Genomic DNA, 16764 nt, shown 5'->3' with positions numbered 1-16764 from the left:
TTTGTAGATACAACACCAAAAACACAAGCAACAGAAGAAAAAGATAAACTTTACAAGAATTAGACTTTTGTGAGTAGAACTAACATACCCTAGTAAAGTGATGAGAATTATTATAATCAAAACACCTGAAAGGTCTGAGGTCCTTGATTGTGATACACAGGGCATGGAAGCCAAAAGCTGCTATTTTACTTAAGTCAATGGAAGTCACTAATTTCAGGATAAATTATTTTTGAAAGAGTAATAATAAACAGCTCTTTCAACAGGCCTATTCGCAACACATAAATTTAAGTCTTTGGTTTTCCCTATTAAAGATTTTCTTTCATTTATACTCTATAAGCCCCAATCATTTTTTTAAAGTTTTTCTTCTTCTTTCTTTGAGATGGGATCTCACTCTGTCACCTAGGCTAGAAAGCAGTGGTGTGATCATAGCTCACTGAAGCCTCAACCTCCTGGGCTCAAGTCATCCTCCTTCCTAAGCCTCCTAAGTAGCTGGGGCCACTGATGGGCACGAGCATGCTCAAATAATTTTTGTATTTTGTTTAGAGACAGGGTCTCCTTATGTTGCCCAGGTTGGTCTCAAACTCCTGGGCTCAACTGATCCTCCTGCTTCTGCCTCAGGAAGTGCTGAGATTACAGGCATAAACCACCACATTTGGTCTACCATCATTTTTTTAAATAGCCAGTTAAAAGATGGCATATTGATGCAAACTGTTAAAATGACTTTGAAATGGACAAGATGTGCCCCGTGGAGACACACAGGGCAAATAAAATGGGATTAAGCCCACTAGCTTAATTTTATTTTTATATGCATGTCATAATACTCAACCATCAGCATAACAAAAGCATGACATTTTTGAGTTCTATGGAGCCCTAGTAAATGCACTGAAAGGCTGATTAAGTGGGTCTGCATAATAACTTTTCCTTACTGGAAAAATGGGATGTTTTTAACACAATGATGCATTTGGAAAAGCAGAAATGCTGACAAAATGACCTAGAAAATTCCTGATGCTGGATAATCAAATTGCCATTAATAATTGCCTCAAAGTTCATTGTCATGGCAAAGATTTACAAAGGTCTTTTTTGCATTAGGGACAAGGGGACAGTGGGAGTAAAGGGGAAAAGACAAACATTTATATGTTATTCCTAAACTTAAAGGGGAGCTATAGCTAAAGGAAGTGAATAATTCAAATATTATTCGGTTATTTAATTTAAAATACTTGCTCCTGCAGAAAATTACACCTGTATTAAAGAATAGAGCAGATTTTTGTGTGTACTGTTTAGAGAATTGTTTAAGCACATTATAGACTATATCAACACAATTACATTTTGCACAATTTCTGAATCAATTTCATTAATACTAGTTGAATGTTACTAACTTTAGTAAGGATAGCGTGATGAATTTAATCAGATTTAACAGTGTATCAAAGTAGATAAATACCTAACAGACACTAGAGCATTCTGTAATAAGAGGTTCAACGTTTTGAGAAACATTTCCTTAGATTTTCTTGTGAATATTTTGAATCAAAGAACAATTAGAAGGAATTTGATGTATTTTTTGAATGTTGATCAGTTAATGTTTTGAAAACCATGGTAAGGCATGAGGTTGGGTTTGTGAGATGCAAAGGAATGTGGGGAAAAAACTGAAAAATAAAAAAGAGAAAGAGTTTATTGTCCAACAGCTAAGACCAAAAGAATCCCTCCAAGGTAAACTCATTGTTCATTCTTTAAATGAATACTTTTTATTAGAAATGGAAGCCTCCCAAAGAAAGCATACTTTGAAAAAACCCACATTTATCCATAATTATCCTATTCCTTGGAATGCATGTTAGGTTCCCTGTATGTTTTACTTCATTTATGGAAATATTTTTCAAACACATGTATTCATATTCTCTGTTACTCTCTTCTTTTCTGCCTTAAGCCTCAAAGCTGATTTATTTTTGTTCACTAAAATTCTTAACTCCTCATTATTACATCTCATCTACCCATTATATTTCCATTGGAATATATTGACTAAATATAGCTTCTGGGGCTAGGGGATCGCTGAACGTTGAGATTAGTGATAGGTCATGAGTCATTCAACCTTTGGTATTTCTGAAACTAGTATTTGACATCATCTCTCCCTGGCTCTGAACACCCTCTGGAATACATTCCAAGCCCATGATTGAACTTGGGAGCTGAAGCTCCTTCTCAGAGTAATTCATAATACTGCTCCAAGTCACAGCTCTGCAACTTCTCACTTGACTGCATTCATTTTGGGTGGCTGGTTACATTCCCTTGAGCTTTGTCTCACATTACCCAAGGCATCCAGGGATAGAAAAAACCAGAAGATCGAAAATAGCAATCCTTCCATTAACACAAACTTCTGAAGAATTTCTCGTCTTGCAGTGGCTGATGATTAATTGCCTGTTTTCATATTTATCATTAATGTCTTCCCTCCAACCTCCAGGGTAAGAAGGTTCTAGAATGTGATATATTTGTGAATTCAGTGGCCTTCTTCAATAGTCATTGTCCCCTTCAACAGATGGGAATGAGGACTATATTTCCTTGCTTTCAATGCTATGACAGCCATTCAGGGCATGTAATCTCATGGCTACACCTGAGGAAACTGTCTAAAATGCAGAGAATGTATTATTTGTCTTGACCATCTCTAGATGCATCTGTTGGATCTGATTTCTCACTTACATGGTACCTGCCTGCTGCCCCAGTGAAACCATGGTGCTCTCTTGAACACAGAGCAATTGACATGAGATGGCTTAGGAAACAAAGTGTCTATGTAGGAGCCTAAAGTCATTTCCACTCTTGAGAAAACGACTTCAAGTATATGCCTTCCTGATTAGAGGAGCTTCACCATTATGTGTTTGTACATATTCCCCAAAACATTTTCTGTGGGAGGCAAAATACTGGTTACTGGGGATATGAAAATGACATGAGACATATTCCTTTACCCTTACCATCTAGGTAGGGAGGCAAACATAAATTTATTCCCATTCTTACACTTCCAGTTGCCCTTTTGTCTCTTCTTTCTCTTTTTCCTTGTCAATAAAATATTTTATCTAGGTTCTGATATGCTTCAGGGTCTTCTCTGCAGCCTTGGGGTAAATCTTGACTCTTCTCAGTCAGTCATGATAGTTTTATGGCCCATGTTAGCAATTACTGTGGGCATTGCTGTGCGGTGTGACTCTGAGCTAAATATAACGCAGCATAAAGAATGCCTACCAGATTGAGGGGACGGAGGTGGGGGCTGTCAGGGAACCTCTAGGAACATTTTCTTCATTCTTAGAAGGGTCAGAAGAACTTTCGCCATCTCCTTTGTGGATCTTGGTAGCGCTTAGAGTGCACAGTCATCTTGAAACCATAAGGGGACCAAAAAGACAGAAAGCACCTGGGTCTTCCATAATATTAATGAATTTCTGATTTAACCAGTCCTCAACCACTCTGCTCCTAGGTGCCTTGCTGTGTGAGGTAATACACTGCTTAATTCTTTAAGCCATTAAATAATAGCATCCTATCACTTTCAGCCACAAGAACCCTGGCTGTTTTAATTTATCTCCATTTTACAAACAAAGAAACCAAGGCTCAAATGAGATAAGTATGTCATTTACTTAAAGGCCATTTTAAACTGGGCCCTGTTTATTTCCTAAGCTCATCTTTTCATTCTACCACCTGACTTTCTTAGGTATGTGTGTGCTCTAAACCAAAAGCAAATGATTAAACGTTGCATATGCTAAGGGCTAAATGAGTGGGAGAGATGGGAAAGAGAGGAGGGATGCTCAAAGTCTGGGTTTGTAGCAGATAACTGGCAAGGGTACAGCTAGGTCTGGAATCATTTTTAGAACTTTTCTGCAGCCAAGAACTTACACATGAGGAGAGGAGTTGAATAATTATCAGAAACATTCAGTCAGATAATTTAATTCATCAGATTATTGGGGATAGCAAAACCCTCAAATCAAATGGTTTCCTTCTTATCTGAATGAAGATATTAACTGTCTGGAGATACACTACTTTGCCTTTCCAGTGTTTCTGAAGCCATTATCTCCCAAATAGTTGGGAGTATGGGAAGGTTTATGAAGAGGTGCACAAGTATAGTTTGTATTTACTGCATACTGTTTCTTCCTGGGAGGATTTCTTTTTCTTGAGTCAGAAGGGTGGATTCCTCAAGGAAAAGCAATAATTTAAAACATAATCAGTACTGGGGGTACTGCCAAAATCACCCCAAACCCAAAAAGTGACCATGATAATTAAAAACCACTCATTGAGTGCATCTATTTCTCTCAATGATGCAATTTCTTTTTCCTTCTGGGCATCTTGATATTCAACAAAGGGGCAATAATGAGCAGACAAATAGACATAATAATAATGCATTGCTACACTTATTGGTTTTCATTCTGTATATTTAATTTTTACAGTTCCATTAGATGCTCAAAGAAAATATCCTGAATATTGAAATTCCTCCTATTTGGATTTAGATAGCACTTTTCAGGAATATTAGTCCTTAAAATGCTCCAGGAAAATAAGTTGGGTGGTGACAAGGAGGATGAAGAGTTAATGACTATGAGACTCTGATCCTTTTATTTTATATTCAAAACACATTATGGTAGGTGCTAACCTTTGTTTGCACCTAGCATTTCTTAAACTCATTTGAATAGGAAAACTTTCTTTTTTCCACCAGTTACTCTTTATATGAAATAATGTTTCTATAAATACAGTTTCTACTTGTTCTGAAAATGGCTGTAAAGTATAAAAATGAAATTATTTTCTAGATATTACTTTAAAAATTTAATAGGATTCACTTGGATTAGTCATTGGTTACATTTTTATTTTATAACATTCTTATTTGGTTTGGGGTAACTTGAATGTTTATATCATAGAAATCTGAGTTTATCCAAAGGCTTCTGAGAAACAGGACTTCTACATTACTTTCATCTGTAATTAAAACAATGATTCTACCAATAATATGTGAAGTAAAACCAAATTTTGATGAATGAGTCAAAACAGCATTTCAGGCAAAACTTCAAGAGCCTGTATTTATATTTTTATATTTTTCTAATTATATGGAATTCTCCTTAATTTCCTTGCAGGAAAATAAATGACTGGTATTGGGGCAAGGTAATATTGTGAGAACGTAGATTTGACTGCCTTTGCAAAAATTGTGACAGTGAGAGAAATCTGACATAGCTGACTCCATGTTGCTTCTAACCTCACAAATTAACTGTCCTTGCCCATTCCTGAGCACAGACCAAGATAACTATGGGAGGAAATTAGTATATAGTTTGATTTTAAAACAAAGATGATAACAATCCCTTTCCAAAACTAATCCCCTCGTTTCTTGGGGACCAAAACAACTTTTGTAGAACTAACAAATTGACCACAAGGTCGGAATTATGGTTTAGGACTGAAGTCACAAGATTTGTAGCCTCCCTAATTGCTCCTATATATAACATCACTATTATAAAACCTAAGACTGGTGTTTAAAGTATTTTTCAGCCCTTGAATTCTCATGGACCAACTAGTGCCACCCATCCTGTGACCCATGCCAAGAAATGGACTTAACTTCTCCCAGGGACTGTCTCAGTACAAGAAGACAGCGTTGACCCCCATGTCATTTCATTCCTGACCTACCAATAGCATTCCTCATTCCCTAACCACTTCCCAACCCCCTCCTGCCTAACTATCCGTGAAAAATCCTAGCTTCTGAATTATCAGAGAGACTGTTTTGAGAAATATGTCCCATCCGTCTGCTCAGCTGCCTTGCAATAAGAAAACTTTCTCTGCTGTAACACCTGCCATTCTCAGTGTATTGGCTTTTTCTAGGCAGCAGGCAAGAAGAACCCCGCTGAGTGGTTACAGATTTATCTAATGCAAACCTTGGTATAATAATACAGAGCTCAGAAAAGGGAGCAAGATAAAAAACAACAGCAACAACGAAACCCCTTAGATGAGAATACAATTTGACATAGTTAATATAGTTTTAAAACACTGAATATTTGAAAATATGTGGATTCTAACATTACTAGAAGTTAAATAATTGAAGAGATAATTGACCAGAAACCAGGTATATGAATCAGATGGTGGTGATACAAAACCATTGTACAGAAATTTGGAGACAACTATTAGAGTTCTTTCTTCATAAAAAAGGTAAAGCCTTCTCTTTCCTAATAGCTGAAAGTATCACATCATCTTGTTAGTCTGATCAGCTGTTAATATGCCAACACCCTCAAATTTAAACTAATCTGACACAGTGGAGCCAAATTTTTTACCACATCTGTGTTAACCAAGTTATACACAGGAAGGGCATATGAATGACTTAGAATAAATTAATTTGATTGTAAATTTTTAGTTAAATGTACTTTTAAAACTGCATATACAAATTTGAACTACATTCTGTAGTTTTATTATTTGTATTAATATTGAAAATTTTCTTAATACTCTTATAAGGTTGTCAGTAAATTGAATGAGATAGTATGTATAATCTGTTAGGTATCAAGATTACTAAAGAGAGCACAGCTCAGCAAAATCGGCATACAAGGGACATACCTTAATGAATTAAAAGCCATCTGTGACAAACCCACAGCCAACACAATAGTGAATGGGGAAAAACTGAAAGCATTCCTCCTGAGAATGGGAACAAGGATGTCCACTCTCACCACTCTTCTTCACCATAGTACTGGAAGTCTTGGCCAGAGCAATCAGACAAGAGAAAGAAATAAAGGGCATCCAAATCAGCAAAGAGGAAGTCATACTGTCCCTGTTTGCTGATGATATGATTATTTACCTTGAAAACCCTAAGGACTCCTCTAGAAAGCTCCTAGAACAGATAAAAGCATTCAGCAAAGTTTCCAGATACAAGATTAATATATGCAAATCAGTAGCTCTTTTATACATCAACAGTGACCAAGCAGAGAATCAAATTAAGAACTCAACCATTTTACAATAGCTGCAAAAAAAAAAAAAAAAAACTTAGGAATATACCTAACAAAGGACTCAAAAGGCCTCTAAAAGGAAAACTACAAAACACTGCTGAAATAAATCATAGATGACACAAACAACTGGAAACACATTCCATGCTCATGGATGGGTAGAATCAATATTGTGAGAATGGCCATACTGCCAAAAGCAGTCTACAAATTCAATGCAATCTCCATCAAAATACCACCATCATTCTTCACAGTTGGAAAAAAAAATTCTAAAATTCATATGGAACCAAAAAAGAGCCCACATAGCCAAAGCAAGACTAAGCAAAAAGAACAAATCTGGAGGCATCACACTACCTGATTTCAAACTATACTCTAAGGCCATAGTCACCAAAACAGTGTGGTACTCGTATAAAAATAAGCACATAGAACAATGGGACAGAATAGAGAACCCAGAAATAAACCCAAATACTTACAGCCAACTTATCTTCAACAAAGCAACCAAAAACATAAAGTGGGGAAGAAACACCCTTTTCAACAAATTGTGCTGGAGTAATTGGCTAGCCACATGTAGGAAAATGAAACTGGATCCTCATCTCTCACCTTATACAAAAATCAACTCAAAATGGATTAAGGACCTAAATCTAAGACCTGAAACTATAAAAATTCTAGAAGATAACATTGGAAAAAACCTTTTGGACATTGGCTTAGGCAAGGATTTCATGACCAAAAATTGCTTTTGGGTAAAAGCAATTGCATAAAACCAAAGATAAATAGCTGGGACCTAATTAAACTAAAGAGCTTTTGCATGGCAAAAGGAACAGTCAGCACAGTAAACAGACAACCCACAGAGTGAGAGAAAATCTTCACAATCTATACATCTGACAAAGGACTAATATCCAGAATCTACAATGATCTCAAACAAATCAGTAAGGAGAAAACAATCAATTCCATCAAAAAGTGGGTTAAGGACATGAACAGACAATTCTCAAAAGAAGTTATACAAACGACCAACAAACATATGAAAAAATGCTCAACATCACTAATGATCAGGGAATGCAAATCAAAACCAGAATGCGATACCACCTTACTCCTGCAAGAATGGCCATAATCCAAGAATCAAAAAACAGTAGATGTTGGCATGGATGCAGTGATCAGGGAACACTTCTACACTGCTGGTGGGAATGTAAACTAGTGCAGTCACTGTGGAAAACAGTGTGGAGATTCCTTAAAGAACTAAAAGTAGAACTACCATTTGATCCAACAATCCCACTGTTGGGTATCCACCCAGAGGAAAAGAAGTCATTATTTGAAAAAGATACTTGCACATGCATGTTTATAGCAGCACAATTCACAATAGCAAAATTGTGGAACCAACTGAAATGCCCATCAGTCAATGAGTGGATATGGAAACTGTGGTATGTATATTCGATAGAATACTACTCAGTCACAAAAAGGAATGAATTAACAGTATTTCCAATGACTTGGATGAAATTAGAGACAATTTTTCTAAGTGAAGTAACTCAGGAATGAAAAACCATACGTCGTATGTTCTCACTGATATGTGGGAGCTAAAATATGAGGATGCAAAGGCATAAGAATGATATAATAAACTGTGGTGACTTGGGGCAGGGGGTGAGGGATAAAAGACAACCAGTATGGTTCAGTGTATACTGCTTGGGTGATGGGTGCATCAGGATCTCATCTCACAAATCTCCACTAAAGAACTTACTCTTTATACCACCTATATTATACTCTAATACCACCTATACCCCTATAACTGATGGAAAAATAAAATTTTTAAAAAAGAATTTAAATTGGGGACAGGCAGAGCAGCTCATGTCATTAATCCCAGCACTTTGGGAGGTTGAGACAGAAGGATTGCTTGAGCTCAGGAGTCTGAGACCAGCCTGGGCAACATAGTGAGACCTTGTCTCTACAAGAAATAAAAAATTAGCCAGGTGTGGTGGCACGTGCCTGTAGTTTCAGCTACTCACGAGGCTGAGGTGGGAGGACTGCTTGAGCCCAGGAGATCGGGACTACAGTGAGTTATCATCATGCCACTGTGCTCCAGCCTGGGCAACAGAGTGAGGCCCTGTCTCAATAATAATAATAATAATAATTTAAATTGGTAGGTAGAAGTAGAAATATTTATGTGAACTCGTGCCTTAAAAAGACAAAAAAAAATATGTTTTCTTCCTTTGATCACTGAAACAGTCCAGGCAATGTTCAGAGTCCAAATTGCTGTTACTCATACTTTTTCTTTCCCATCAAAAAGAACCAGGGCTCATTGGGGAATAGTCTGTTTCCATCTCTGGAGCAGAAAAGAATAAGGTGAGTGCAGAAGATCTTTATGTGCCAGAACACTTCCAAAGATTAATAGGTCATGTCAAGAGGACACAAATGATAGCCTAAAAATGTCTCCCACTAACCAAAGTTGAGACAATTTGGTCTCTCAAAAGGCAAATGGTAGCTGTGATTCAATGAACATACATAAAATCTGAAAACCCTAGTGATATGCAGAAAGGGAAAAATTAATATATTCTGAAAGAAGGTGAAAAAATAGAATGTATATCCAGTCAGTCTTGTCATTCATTTTGGTACTACTGACTCATTTATTATATGACAAATAAAATAGAATGTAATGAACATAAATATATCAGTTGGAAGGTATTTTGGACTCAAAAGATTATTAGTAAAAAATCTAGTCTATATTGTGACTTCCAGTTAAATAAAATCACACAGAATACCCAAAATTCAACTGGACACATACTTAAGTATTTTTGAGTTTTGTGGTCCTAAATATAGGATAAATGTAAGATTCTATAATGTGCTCAGATTTTAAAAATTATACTTCTTTGAATTTTAACATGTCAAAGATCTAGACTCTTAAAGTGATATTCCATGAACCTCCTTGAACTTGGATGAGAAAAAATGGTTACAGTTTTAATTTTAACCTCCACACAAAATTTAACGTTCTCTTTAGTTAAGTATGTAGCTTACAAGTCACTAGCAAGAGCTGTGTATTATATTCCAATTGTTGCAAATATCACAACGTTTTGCTTATACTTAGTCAAATTGTGTTAATACTGAGATATACAAGGATATATATCACAACATTTCATAAAAATATTTCAATGAAATTTATTTCCTCTTTATTTCTAGGTACTTAATTTATGCATTTAGCATTCTGAGAAGGGTGCATACACTTCACCAGACTGCCAAATAGGTCAATGCTTAATTTAAGCTCAGATTAGGAAACATATTGTTGTTTTTTCCTACTTTATTTTAACATTTACAATAAAGTATAAGTTGTCATTCACAGGTCAATTTGTTTTTGTCTAAAGCCCTGTCCTACCTTGAACAAAAAGCAATTACTTAATTTTTTTTTTTTTTTGAGACAAGAGTTTCATTCTTGTCACCCAGGCTGGGGTGCAGTGGCGCCATCTCAGCTCACTGCAACCTCCGCCTCTTGGGTTCAAGTGATTCTCCTGCCTCAGCCTCCCAAGTAGCTAGGTTTACAGGCGTGCGCCACCACACCTGGCTGATTTTTTTTGTATTTTCAGTAGAGACAGGAGTTTCTCCATGTTGACCAGGCTGGTGTCAAACTCCCGACCTCAGGTGATCCACCCGCCTCGGCATCCCAAAGTGCTGAGATTATAGGCATGAGCCACCACTTAAGACCTTCTGAGCTGTCATGTAGATGAACACAGCCCAGAGAACTGGATAGGACTGGACATGGCTTCAAGTACACTGAAGAATGAGTTCAGTTACACAAAAATCCCATTGGTCTGAAAATGTCAGCCATAGTTGCATTTTAGAAGACTTGAAAACTTAGGCTATGGAGAAATGATGCTATTGCTTCCTATACATGTGGACATGACTGCTCATGGGAGGCGGAAGGCTTTGGTGGTGGAACCCCAGGGTTCTCAGAGGCGCTTCACAGGAAATGGAAGAAAACACACTTCAGCTTCTGAACAACAGCAAGTAGAGGTTGGTGAAATTTGGTGAGACTGGCTAAAGTAACAAAGAACCAGAAAATTCATACCTGTGAGGTAGGTGTTGTGCGAGGAATTAATGAAATAGTGAGAAAGGGGCTGAGACATGTCTTCATTCAAATCCAGTTTCTCAGGTGAAACGACTCCGTTTTCTTCTCCACTCAGATAGCGCATGAACCCATCCACTGATATTTGTCCTGGAGGAAATGAAGTTAGAAAGGATGTGAATGCATTCTTTTTATGAGTGTCAAGTTGCCTCTTTTTTTTTTTTTTTCCCCAGAAATATCTGGTAGTGTCCAAGGTAGAAGACAGCAGCCACAATTACATTTTAGTGTGGATAAATAAGAGTGTAGGATTATGCTGTTTCACTACAATTATTTCCAAATGTCACAGATAATAGAGAAAAAATGTACTTACATGATCCCTACCGACTTTTCAGAGGATTTAAATAACTAAACACCAACCTCCTGTTTCCCAATATAAGACTGGGTATTACCTTTATGAATCAGCACTAAAATGTTATCAGTGCTTATCTCTGTGTGATAGAATTTGGGGTAATTTTTCAATTTTTTTCTTATTAATATATGTTACTTTACGATCAAAATTATATACAGCAGCCTGTAAGCCCAGCACTTTGGGAGACTGAGGTGGGTGGATCACTTGAGGTCAGGAGTTTGAGACTAGCCTGGTCAACATGTTGAAATCCTGTCTCTATTAAAAATACAAAAATTAGCTGGGCATGGTTGGCGCCTGTAATCTCAGCTACTTGTGAGGCTGAGGCAGGAGAACTGCTTGCACTCAGCAGGCGGAGGTTGCATGAGCCAAGATTGTGCCACTGCACTCTAGCCTGGGCGACAGAGTGAGACTCAAAATAAAAAACAAAAAATAAATTATTTACGAGTGGTTTTATTATTTAACATAATGTGAAAGTGTTTTCAAATAATGATATTTTTTTCTCTGAAACAGAAAATAAAGATACCCACAAACAAGTCTTTCCTAAAAATAAAAATTTGAATGCTCATGAAAAAAGATCCTTAAATCTCATATTAAGAATGATTTTACTTCAGATGGCAGAAATATGACACAGCTAATTTGGTTTACTCAGATTCTATCTAGAAATTTTTCTATGTTGTAACCTTTCTGAGTTGACTAATACTAAATATTGACAAAATTCTTTTGTCAACTTTATTGAGGTATAATTTAAAAAACTATATATTAAAGGTATACAACTGGATGTTTTGATACACGTATTGAGACAATTCTTTATCATAATAATCTTCATAGATACATAGGATCATCTTAACTATTTTGCTTTATCACTACAATTTGTTTCTTCAATCTTGACAATCAAAGCTTCAAAACAACAGCGGATTTGTGGGTAGTAAATATGTTGCCAACAAATGTCGGAGGGTAGCATTTTTTTTTTTCCTGTTGAAACAGTTTTTTATTACTATAAACTGGAATACATTCATTAAAGAAAAACTGGGAAATGAGATAAACAGAGAGAAAAAATAAAACTTGTTTTGAACCTCCCTAACTTTTCTTTCAGAGATAACTACTGTTAAAATATTGCTGTGTATCCTTCCAGAAAAACACCCGTGTGTGTATAATTCTTTTATGAAGCTGTAATCATGCATATACACACATACATATAATTATAAATATAATTTAGTAACATTTGTACTAACTGAGCAATATATTATGAACATTTTTAATGTAAAAAGAAATTCTATGCAGGTAAATAACTATAGCATAAAATATGCAACTATCTACATTTTTATATCATAAAATATAGCAGTATAATACAAAATAATATTCTATTATCATTGGTCATTAAAGTTGTTTCTAATTTTTTCACTAGTATAAATGACATTGACTTGACCACTCTGATGGTTACATCTTTGTATAAATACTTAATTATTTCTTCAGGATGAATTCCCAGAAATATAATTTCTGATTCAAAGACTTTGCATATTTTTGAGGATTTTAATACACATAACCAATTTCCTTTCTGTTAAAGTCCTAGCAATTGACTTTCACCAATGGTATATAAAAGTATCTGTTTTCCTTCTCTTCACCCTTACTGCGAAACCTATCAGTAAAACGACGACATTTAACAATTCTAATTTTTACTGATTTAAACATTATTTATTCTTGATTGCTAAGAGGTGTGTCATCTGTAAATGGCAAAACTAGCACTGATTATTTACCACAGTAAAAATCTTTTCACATTCAATACGTTTCTCAAGGTGACTGATGACTGCTTTTCCCAAGTTCTGGAAACTCAATAGCTAAATTGCTTTTACTCTTGTCCAAGAATAAAAAATAAGAAGGAAAGTTTGTTTTGGCTCTTTTGATGAGAGGAGCTGCTTCATAAAGGAAAAACCTTCCTCCTGGGCTCAGGCAATCCTCCTGCCTCAGCCTCTTGAGTAGCTGAGACCACAGGCATGCGCCACCATGCCCAGGTAATTTTGTTTTTCTTTGTTATTGACTGGGGTCTTCCTATGTTCCCCAGGCTGGTCTTGAACTCCTGTACTCAAGCGATCCTCCCACCACAGCCTCCCAAAGTCCTGAGATTACAGGCGTGAGCCACTGTGCTGGGCCTGGGCAGGTGCTTTTCACACTAGAATCTCTATTCCTCCCTTTCTCTCTATTTCCTTTCTTTCTCCCCTATCTCTTTGCCTTTCACTAATTTCACAAAGGTTTATTGAACATCTACCATACGATAAATGCACAGAAAAAATAAAGCACAGTAAATCACAGCCTCTGCCCTCAAAGAGCTCACTGTCTAATAGAAAATAAGGCCATTCACCCCTTGAAACCCAGGCATGAACACCTTTAAAAGCTGAATGTGCATGTATCTTTGTCGTCCCTGGTGTCTACTAGATGCTTTACGCACAGTGGGTGCTAAATCACCACTTCTTTTGGATGATTATTGGGATTCAAAATAGAAAATAAATTGTTTTGAAACTGGAAGATCACCAAAGACAGCACCATTTTGTTTGATTCTTGTGTTCTGATTAGGACAGATGATATGAAATTTGTAATATTTGCTGTTTTTAACCTATGCAAAAGACAATTTCATACAACTCAGTCTCTAACTAGCAATTCCTTAAAAGACAGGCAATAAATGCAAGTATCTTTAGGGGCCAGGAAAGGAAAGTAATGTAACTGCTGGATGAGTGTGCATACTGGGGTAGTCACAGGGTATAGAAAACTGGCAAGTGTATGCTTGTAAACACATGCATATCACAGCAATAAAATAACTGTGCAATCTAATACAATGGTTTATTGAACATGAAAGAAGAACAAGAATGAAATGCAAGAATAAACATGCTTTGGTTTGATCAGCAACTTTTAAAAGCAAGACAAAAACAACATAGGCCAATAGGGCAGAAATGACAAATAGATTTTAACTTTAGTTCCAATTTCCATTTATTGTTAATGTCTTCTGGGTGCTTGTGTTGAGAAAGATTCCGAACCGTGCCTGTGATGAATTTTGATGTCTGCCTTGGGTACAGGATAGAAAAGCGAGGGTATACGCATCATATATTTGTCATCCTCAAATGAAGATATTATAATTAAGGTCAAGGTATAATTTGGAACATGCAAAGAATGTGTATCCAAGTTTTATTTAATCCATTGTTGAGGAATCCAGAAGATGTCAAAGCCAGGTCAGAGGAAGCTATGAGACACACATACACACATATATAAATATATATGTAGACATATATACACACATGTATGTATGTGTTTGTATGTGTATGTTTATGTGTTTGTATGTCTGTGTTTGTATATTTTTGTCAACAAACACCAAGCAAATAAACCAAAAACCAAAAACACAACCTAGACAGATATTACTAAATTGAATACAGACTAGTTAATATCCTACAGGTCAAATAAACCATAACCTCTTTGGTTGTTTTCTCTACCTTTATTATCTCATTGGAATAAAAACTTTTAACATAATTTTTAGCATAGATTAAAATCAGTAAACAACAATAGTTTGGTGAGTGAGTGTGAGGATTATTTGTAATTATATTAAAGAATTTAAAAATTCCTAGTGAAGGAATTTACCTAACCTTAAATAAGAACAAAGATTGAATTTGAAGGGCAGTCTGGGTAGAATACGACTGCAGACTACAAGTGAGCTTCTTGTAAACACATTCGTATCATAGCAATAAAATAACTGTGCAATCAGGGAACTCTTAACTGGGAAACCAGGTATCAACTTTTCAATCCCAAAGCTTTGCCTTGCTAACAAAAGGAGCAAATGCTGAAGATTTTTGATACATTAAATGATTAGGCAGAGATACGTCAAAGTCAAGGAAAGCCAGTAAAATGTAAAGATAAAGAGCGGTCAGTTTGTAATCTTGTAGGTGTCAGTCAAGGGGTCAAGAGAATTTGCAAAAATACAGATGTTTTGTCATAACGAATTAGCCTAAAAAATAGTTCTGACTAGTAAAGACTTGGGGCAGAGAACAAACTCTGAGGATTTTCCTTCCACATAACCTTCAGCTGGAATATTGTTGTCACCATTGACTTAAATGCATTAGCCCTTTTCTATCAAACTTGCACTGTTTGTGAAAAATTTACAATTTTTTTCTGGTCCACTCTGGTCCACTGAGGCACATAGAAGAATGAAAAACCTTGAGAATTAAGATAAGAAAACATATTGCTTTTCTAAATAAATCAGTAACATTGCAAGAAATCCAGTTTTCTTCCATTCTTGTCACTGGTCAGGGACAAATTCCTCAATTATAGGATGAGTAATCTATATGGATGCCTCAGTCTCCTCTAGCTCTGAAAGTCTATGAATTCAATCAGGCTAATATAATAGGAATTATTTCTAGCTAAATTAAAACAAAATGTCCCATATTTGAGCGAGATTATGAAACATCAAACCACAATAAAAGCAATGCTACTATTTTCTGAAATAAAATCACCAGAAAGAAAAGTTGAGTTCAGAAGGATAAGCTTAGTTGACAAAGGCTAAAAATAAATTCCCTTACATATTTTGTTAATAATAAATCAGTATGCTTCCAATTGGACATGTCACTCATATAATGGCATTTAAAGGCTTTCATAAACATACATGGTGTTTGTACCATTTCCAGCTGAAGTACGAAAAATGTAAATCCCTCAAAGAATAGGAAAAACAATCCTCCTAAAGATGTCAGAAAGACATTAATTCAAAATTCTGCTATGACGTAATGATACCTTCCAGGGATGCTTTAAAATCATGCTTTATAACTCTGCAGTGTATTCAGTGACACTCAGTGGGATGCCATCATGCTTGCAAATACATACAAAGGTCCTTGAGTATTTACTGGGCTATGGGCTACTCCGATGCCTCCTCTATACTCAGGGCCATCCCACTGGCCTTGCAACAATTAAGAATGAGGAAGATCTGTGTCCAGAAAAGGGAGCCCTGGAGAACAGAAAGGAAGAATGGTCTAGAAGAGCATTGTGGAGTGGTTCTCTCATCTTCTCAGGTTCGGATCCCTTTATCTACGGGCTTCTAAAAACCTACTTTTAAGGAGACATTCTGGATTGACCCTCCTGTTTCAGGTACTTGGGAAAAGATGTTTTCAGCTCATATTTATCCAGGAACAACAAAATGTTTTGAATGCACCCTGGAGCTGGGGCACTCCTTACTGGTGGTTATCAATGAACACATTTTTACTGAGGGTGTATCTCTATGTGTCAAGGGTTGGAAATACCAAGGATGTGTCCATCAGAGCATTGCTTTTCAAGAACTTAAAAACATGGAACATAAAATTCCTCTTTGATTCCTGTTGCTGATCAGTTCAGGTTTCTATTCATTTAGTGTAGTTCTTAGTGCATATAACACT

At 36.1% G+C, this 16764-nt stretch overlaps 1 protein-coding gene across 1 annotated transcript in view; it reads right to left on the bottom strand.

Annotated features, from left to right (window-relative positions):
* PLCB1 (phospholipase C, beta 1 (phosphoinositide-specific)) overlaps window positions 1-16764 on the bottom strand; it is a 765482-nt gene that overhangs the window by 202401 nt on the left and 546317 nt on the right. Inside the window, exon 10 of the mRNA XM_011998595.1 lies at window positions 10960-11106. Coding sequence (XP_011853985.1) covers window positions 10960-11106 — 147 coding nt within the window. The remainder of the gene's footprint in view (window positions 1-10959; window positions 11107-16764) is intronic.

The sequence above is a fragment of the Mandrillus leucophaeus genome, unplaced genomic scaffold, assembly GCF_000951045.1.
Source record: "Mandrillus leucophaeus isolate KB7577 unplaced genomic scaffold, Mleu.le_1.0 Scaffold116, whole genome shotgun sequence".
NCBI lineage: Eukaryota > Metazoa > Chordata > Mammalia > Primates > Cercopithecidae > Mandrillus > Mandrillus leucophaeus.
Note: the sequence above shows the minus strand (reverse complement) of the source record. Positions and strands in the feature narration are given on the sequence as shown.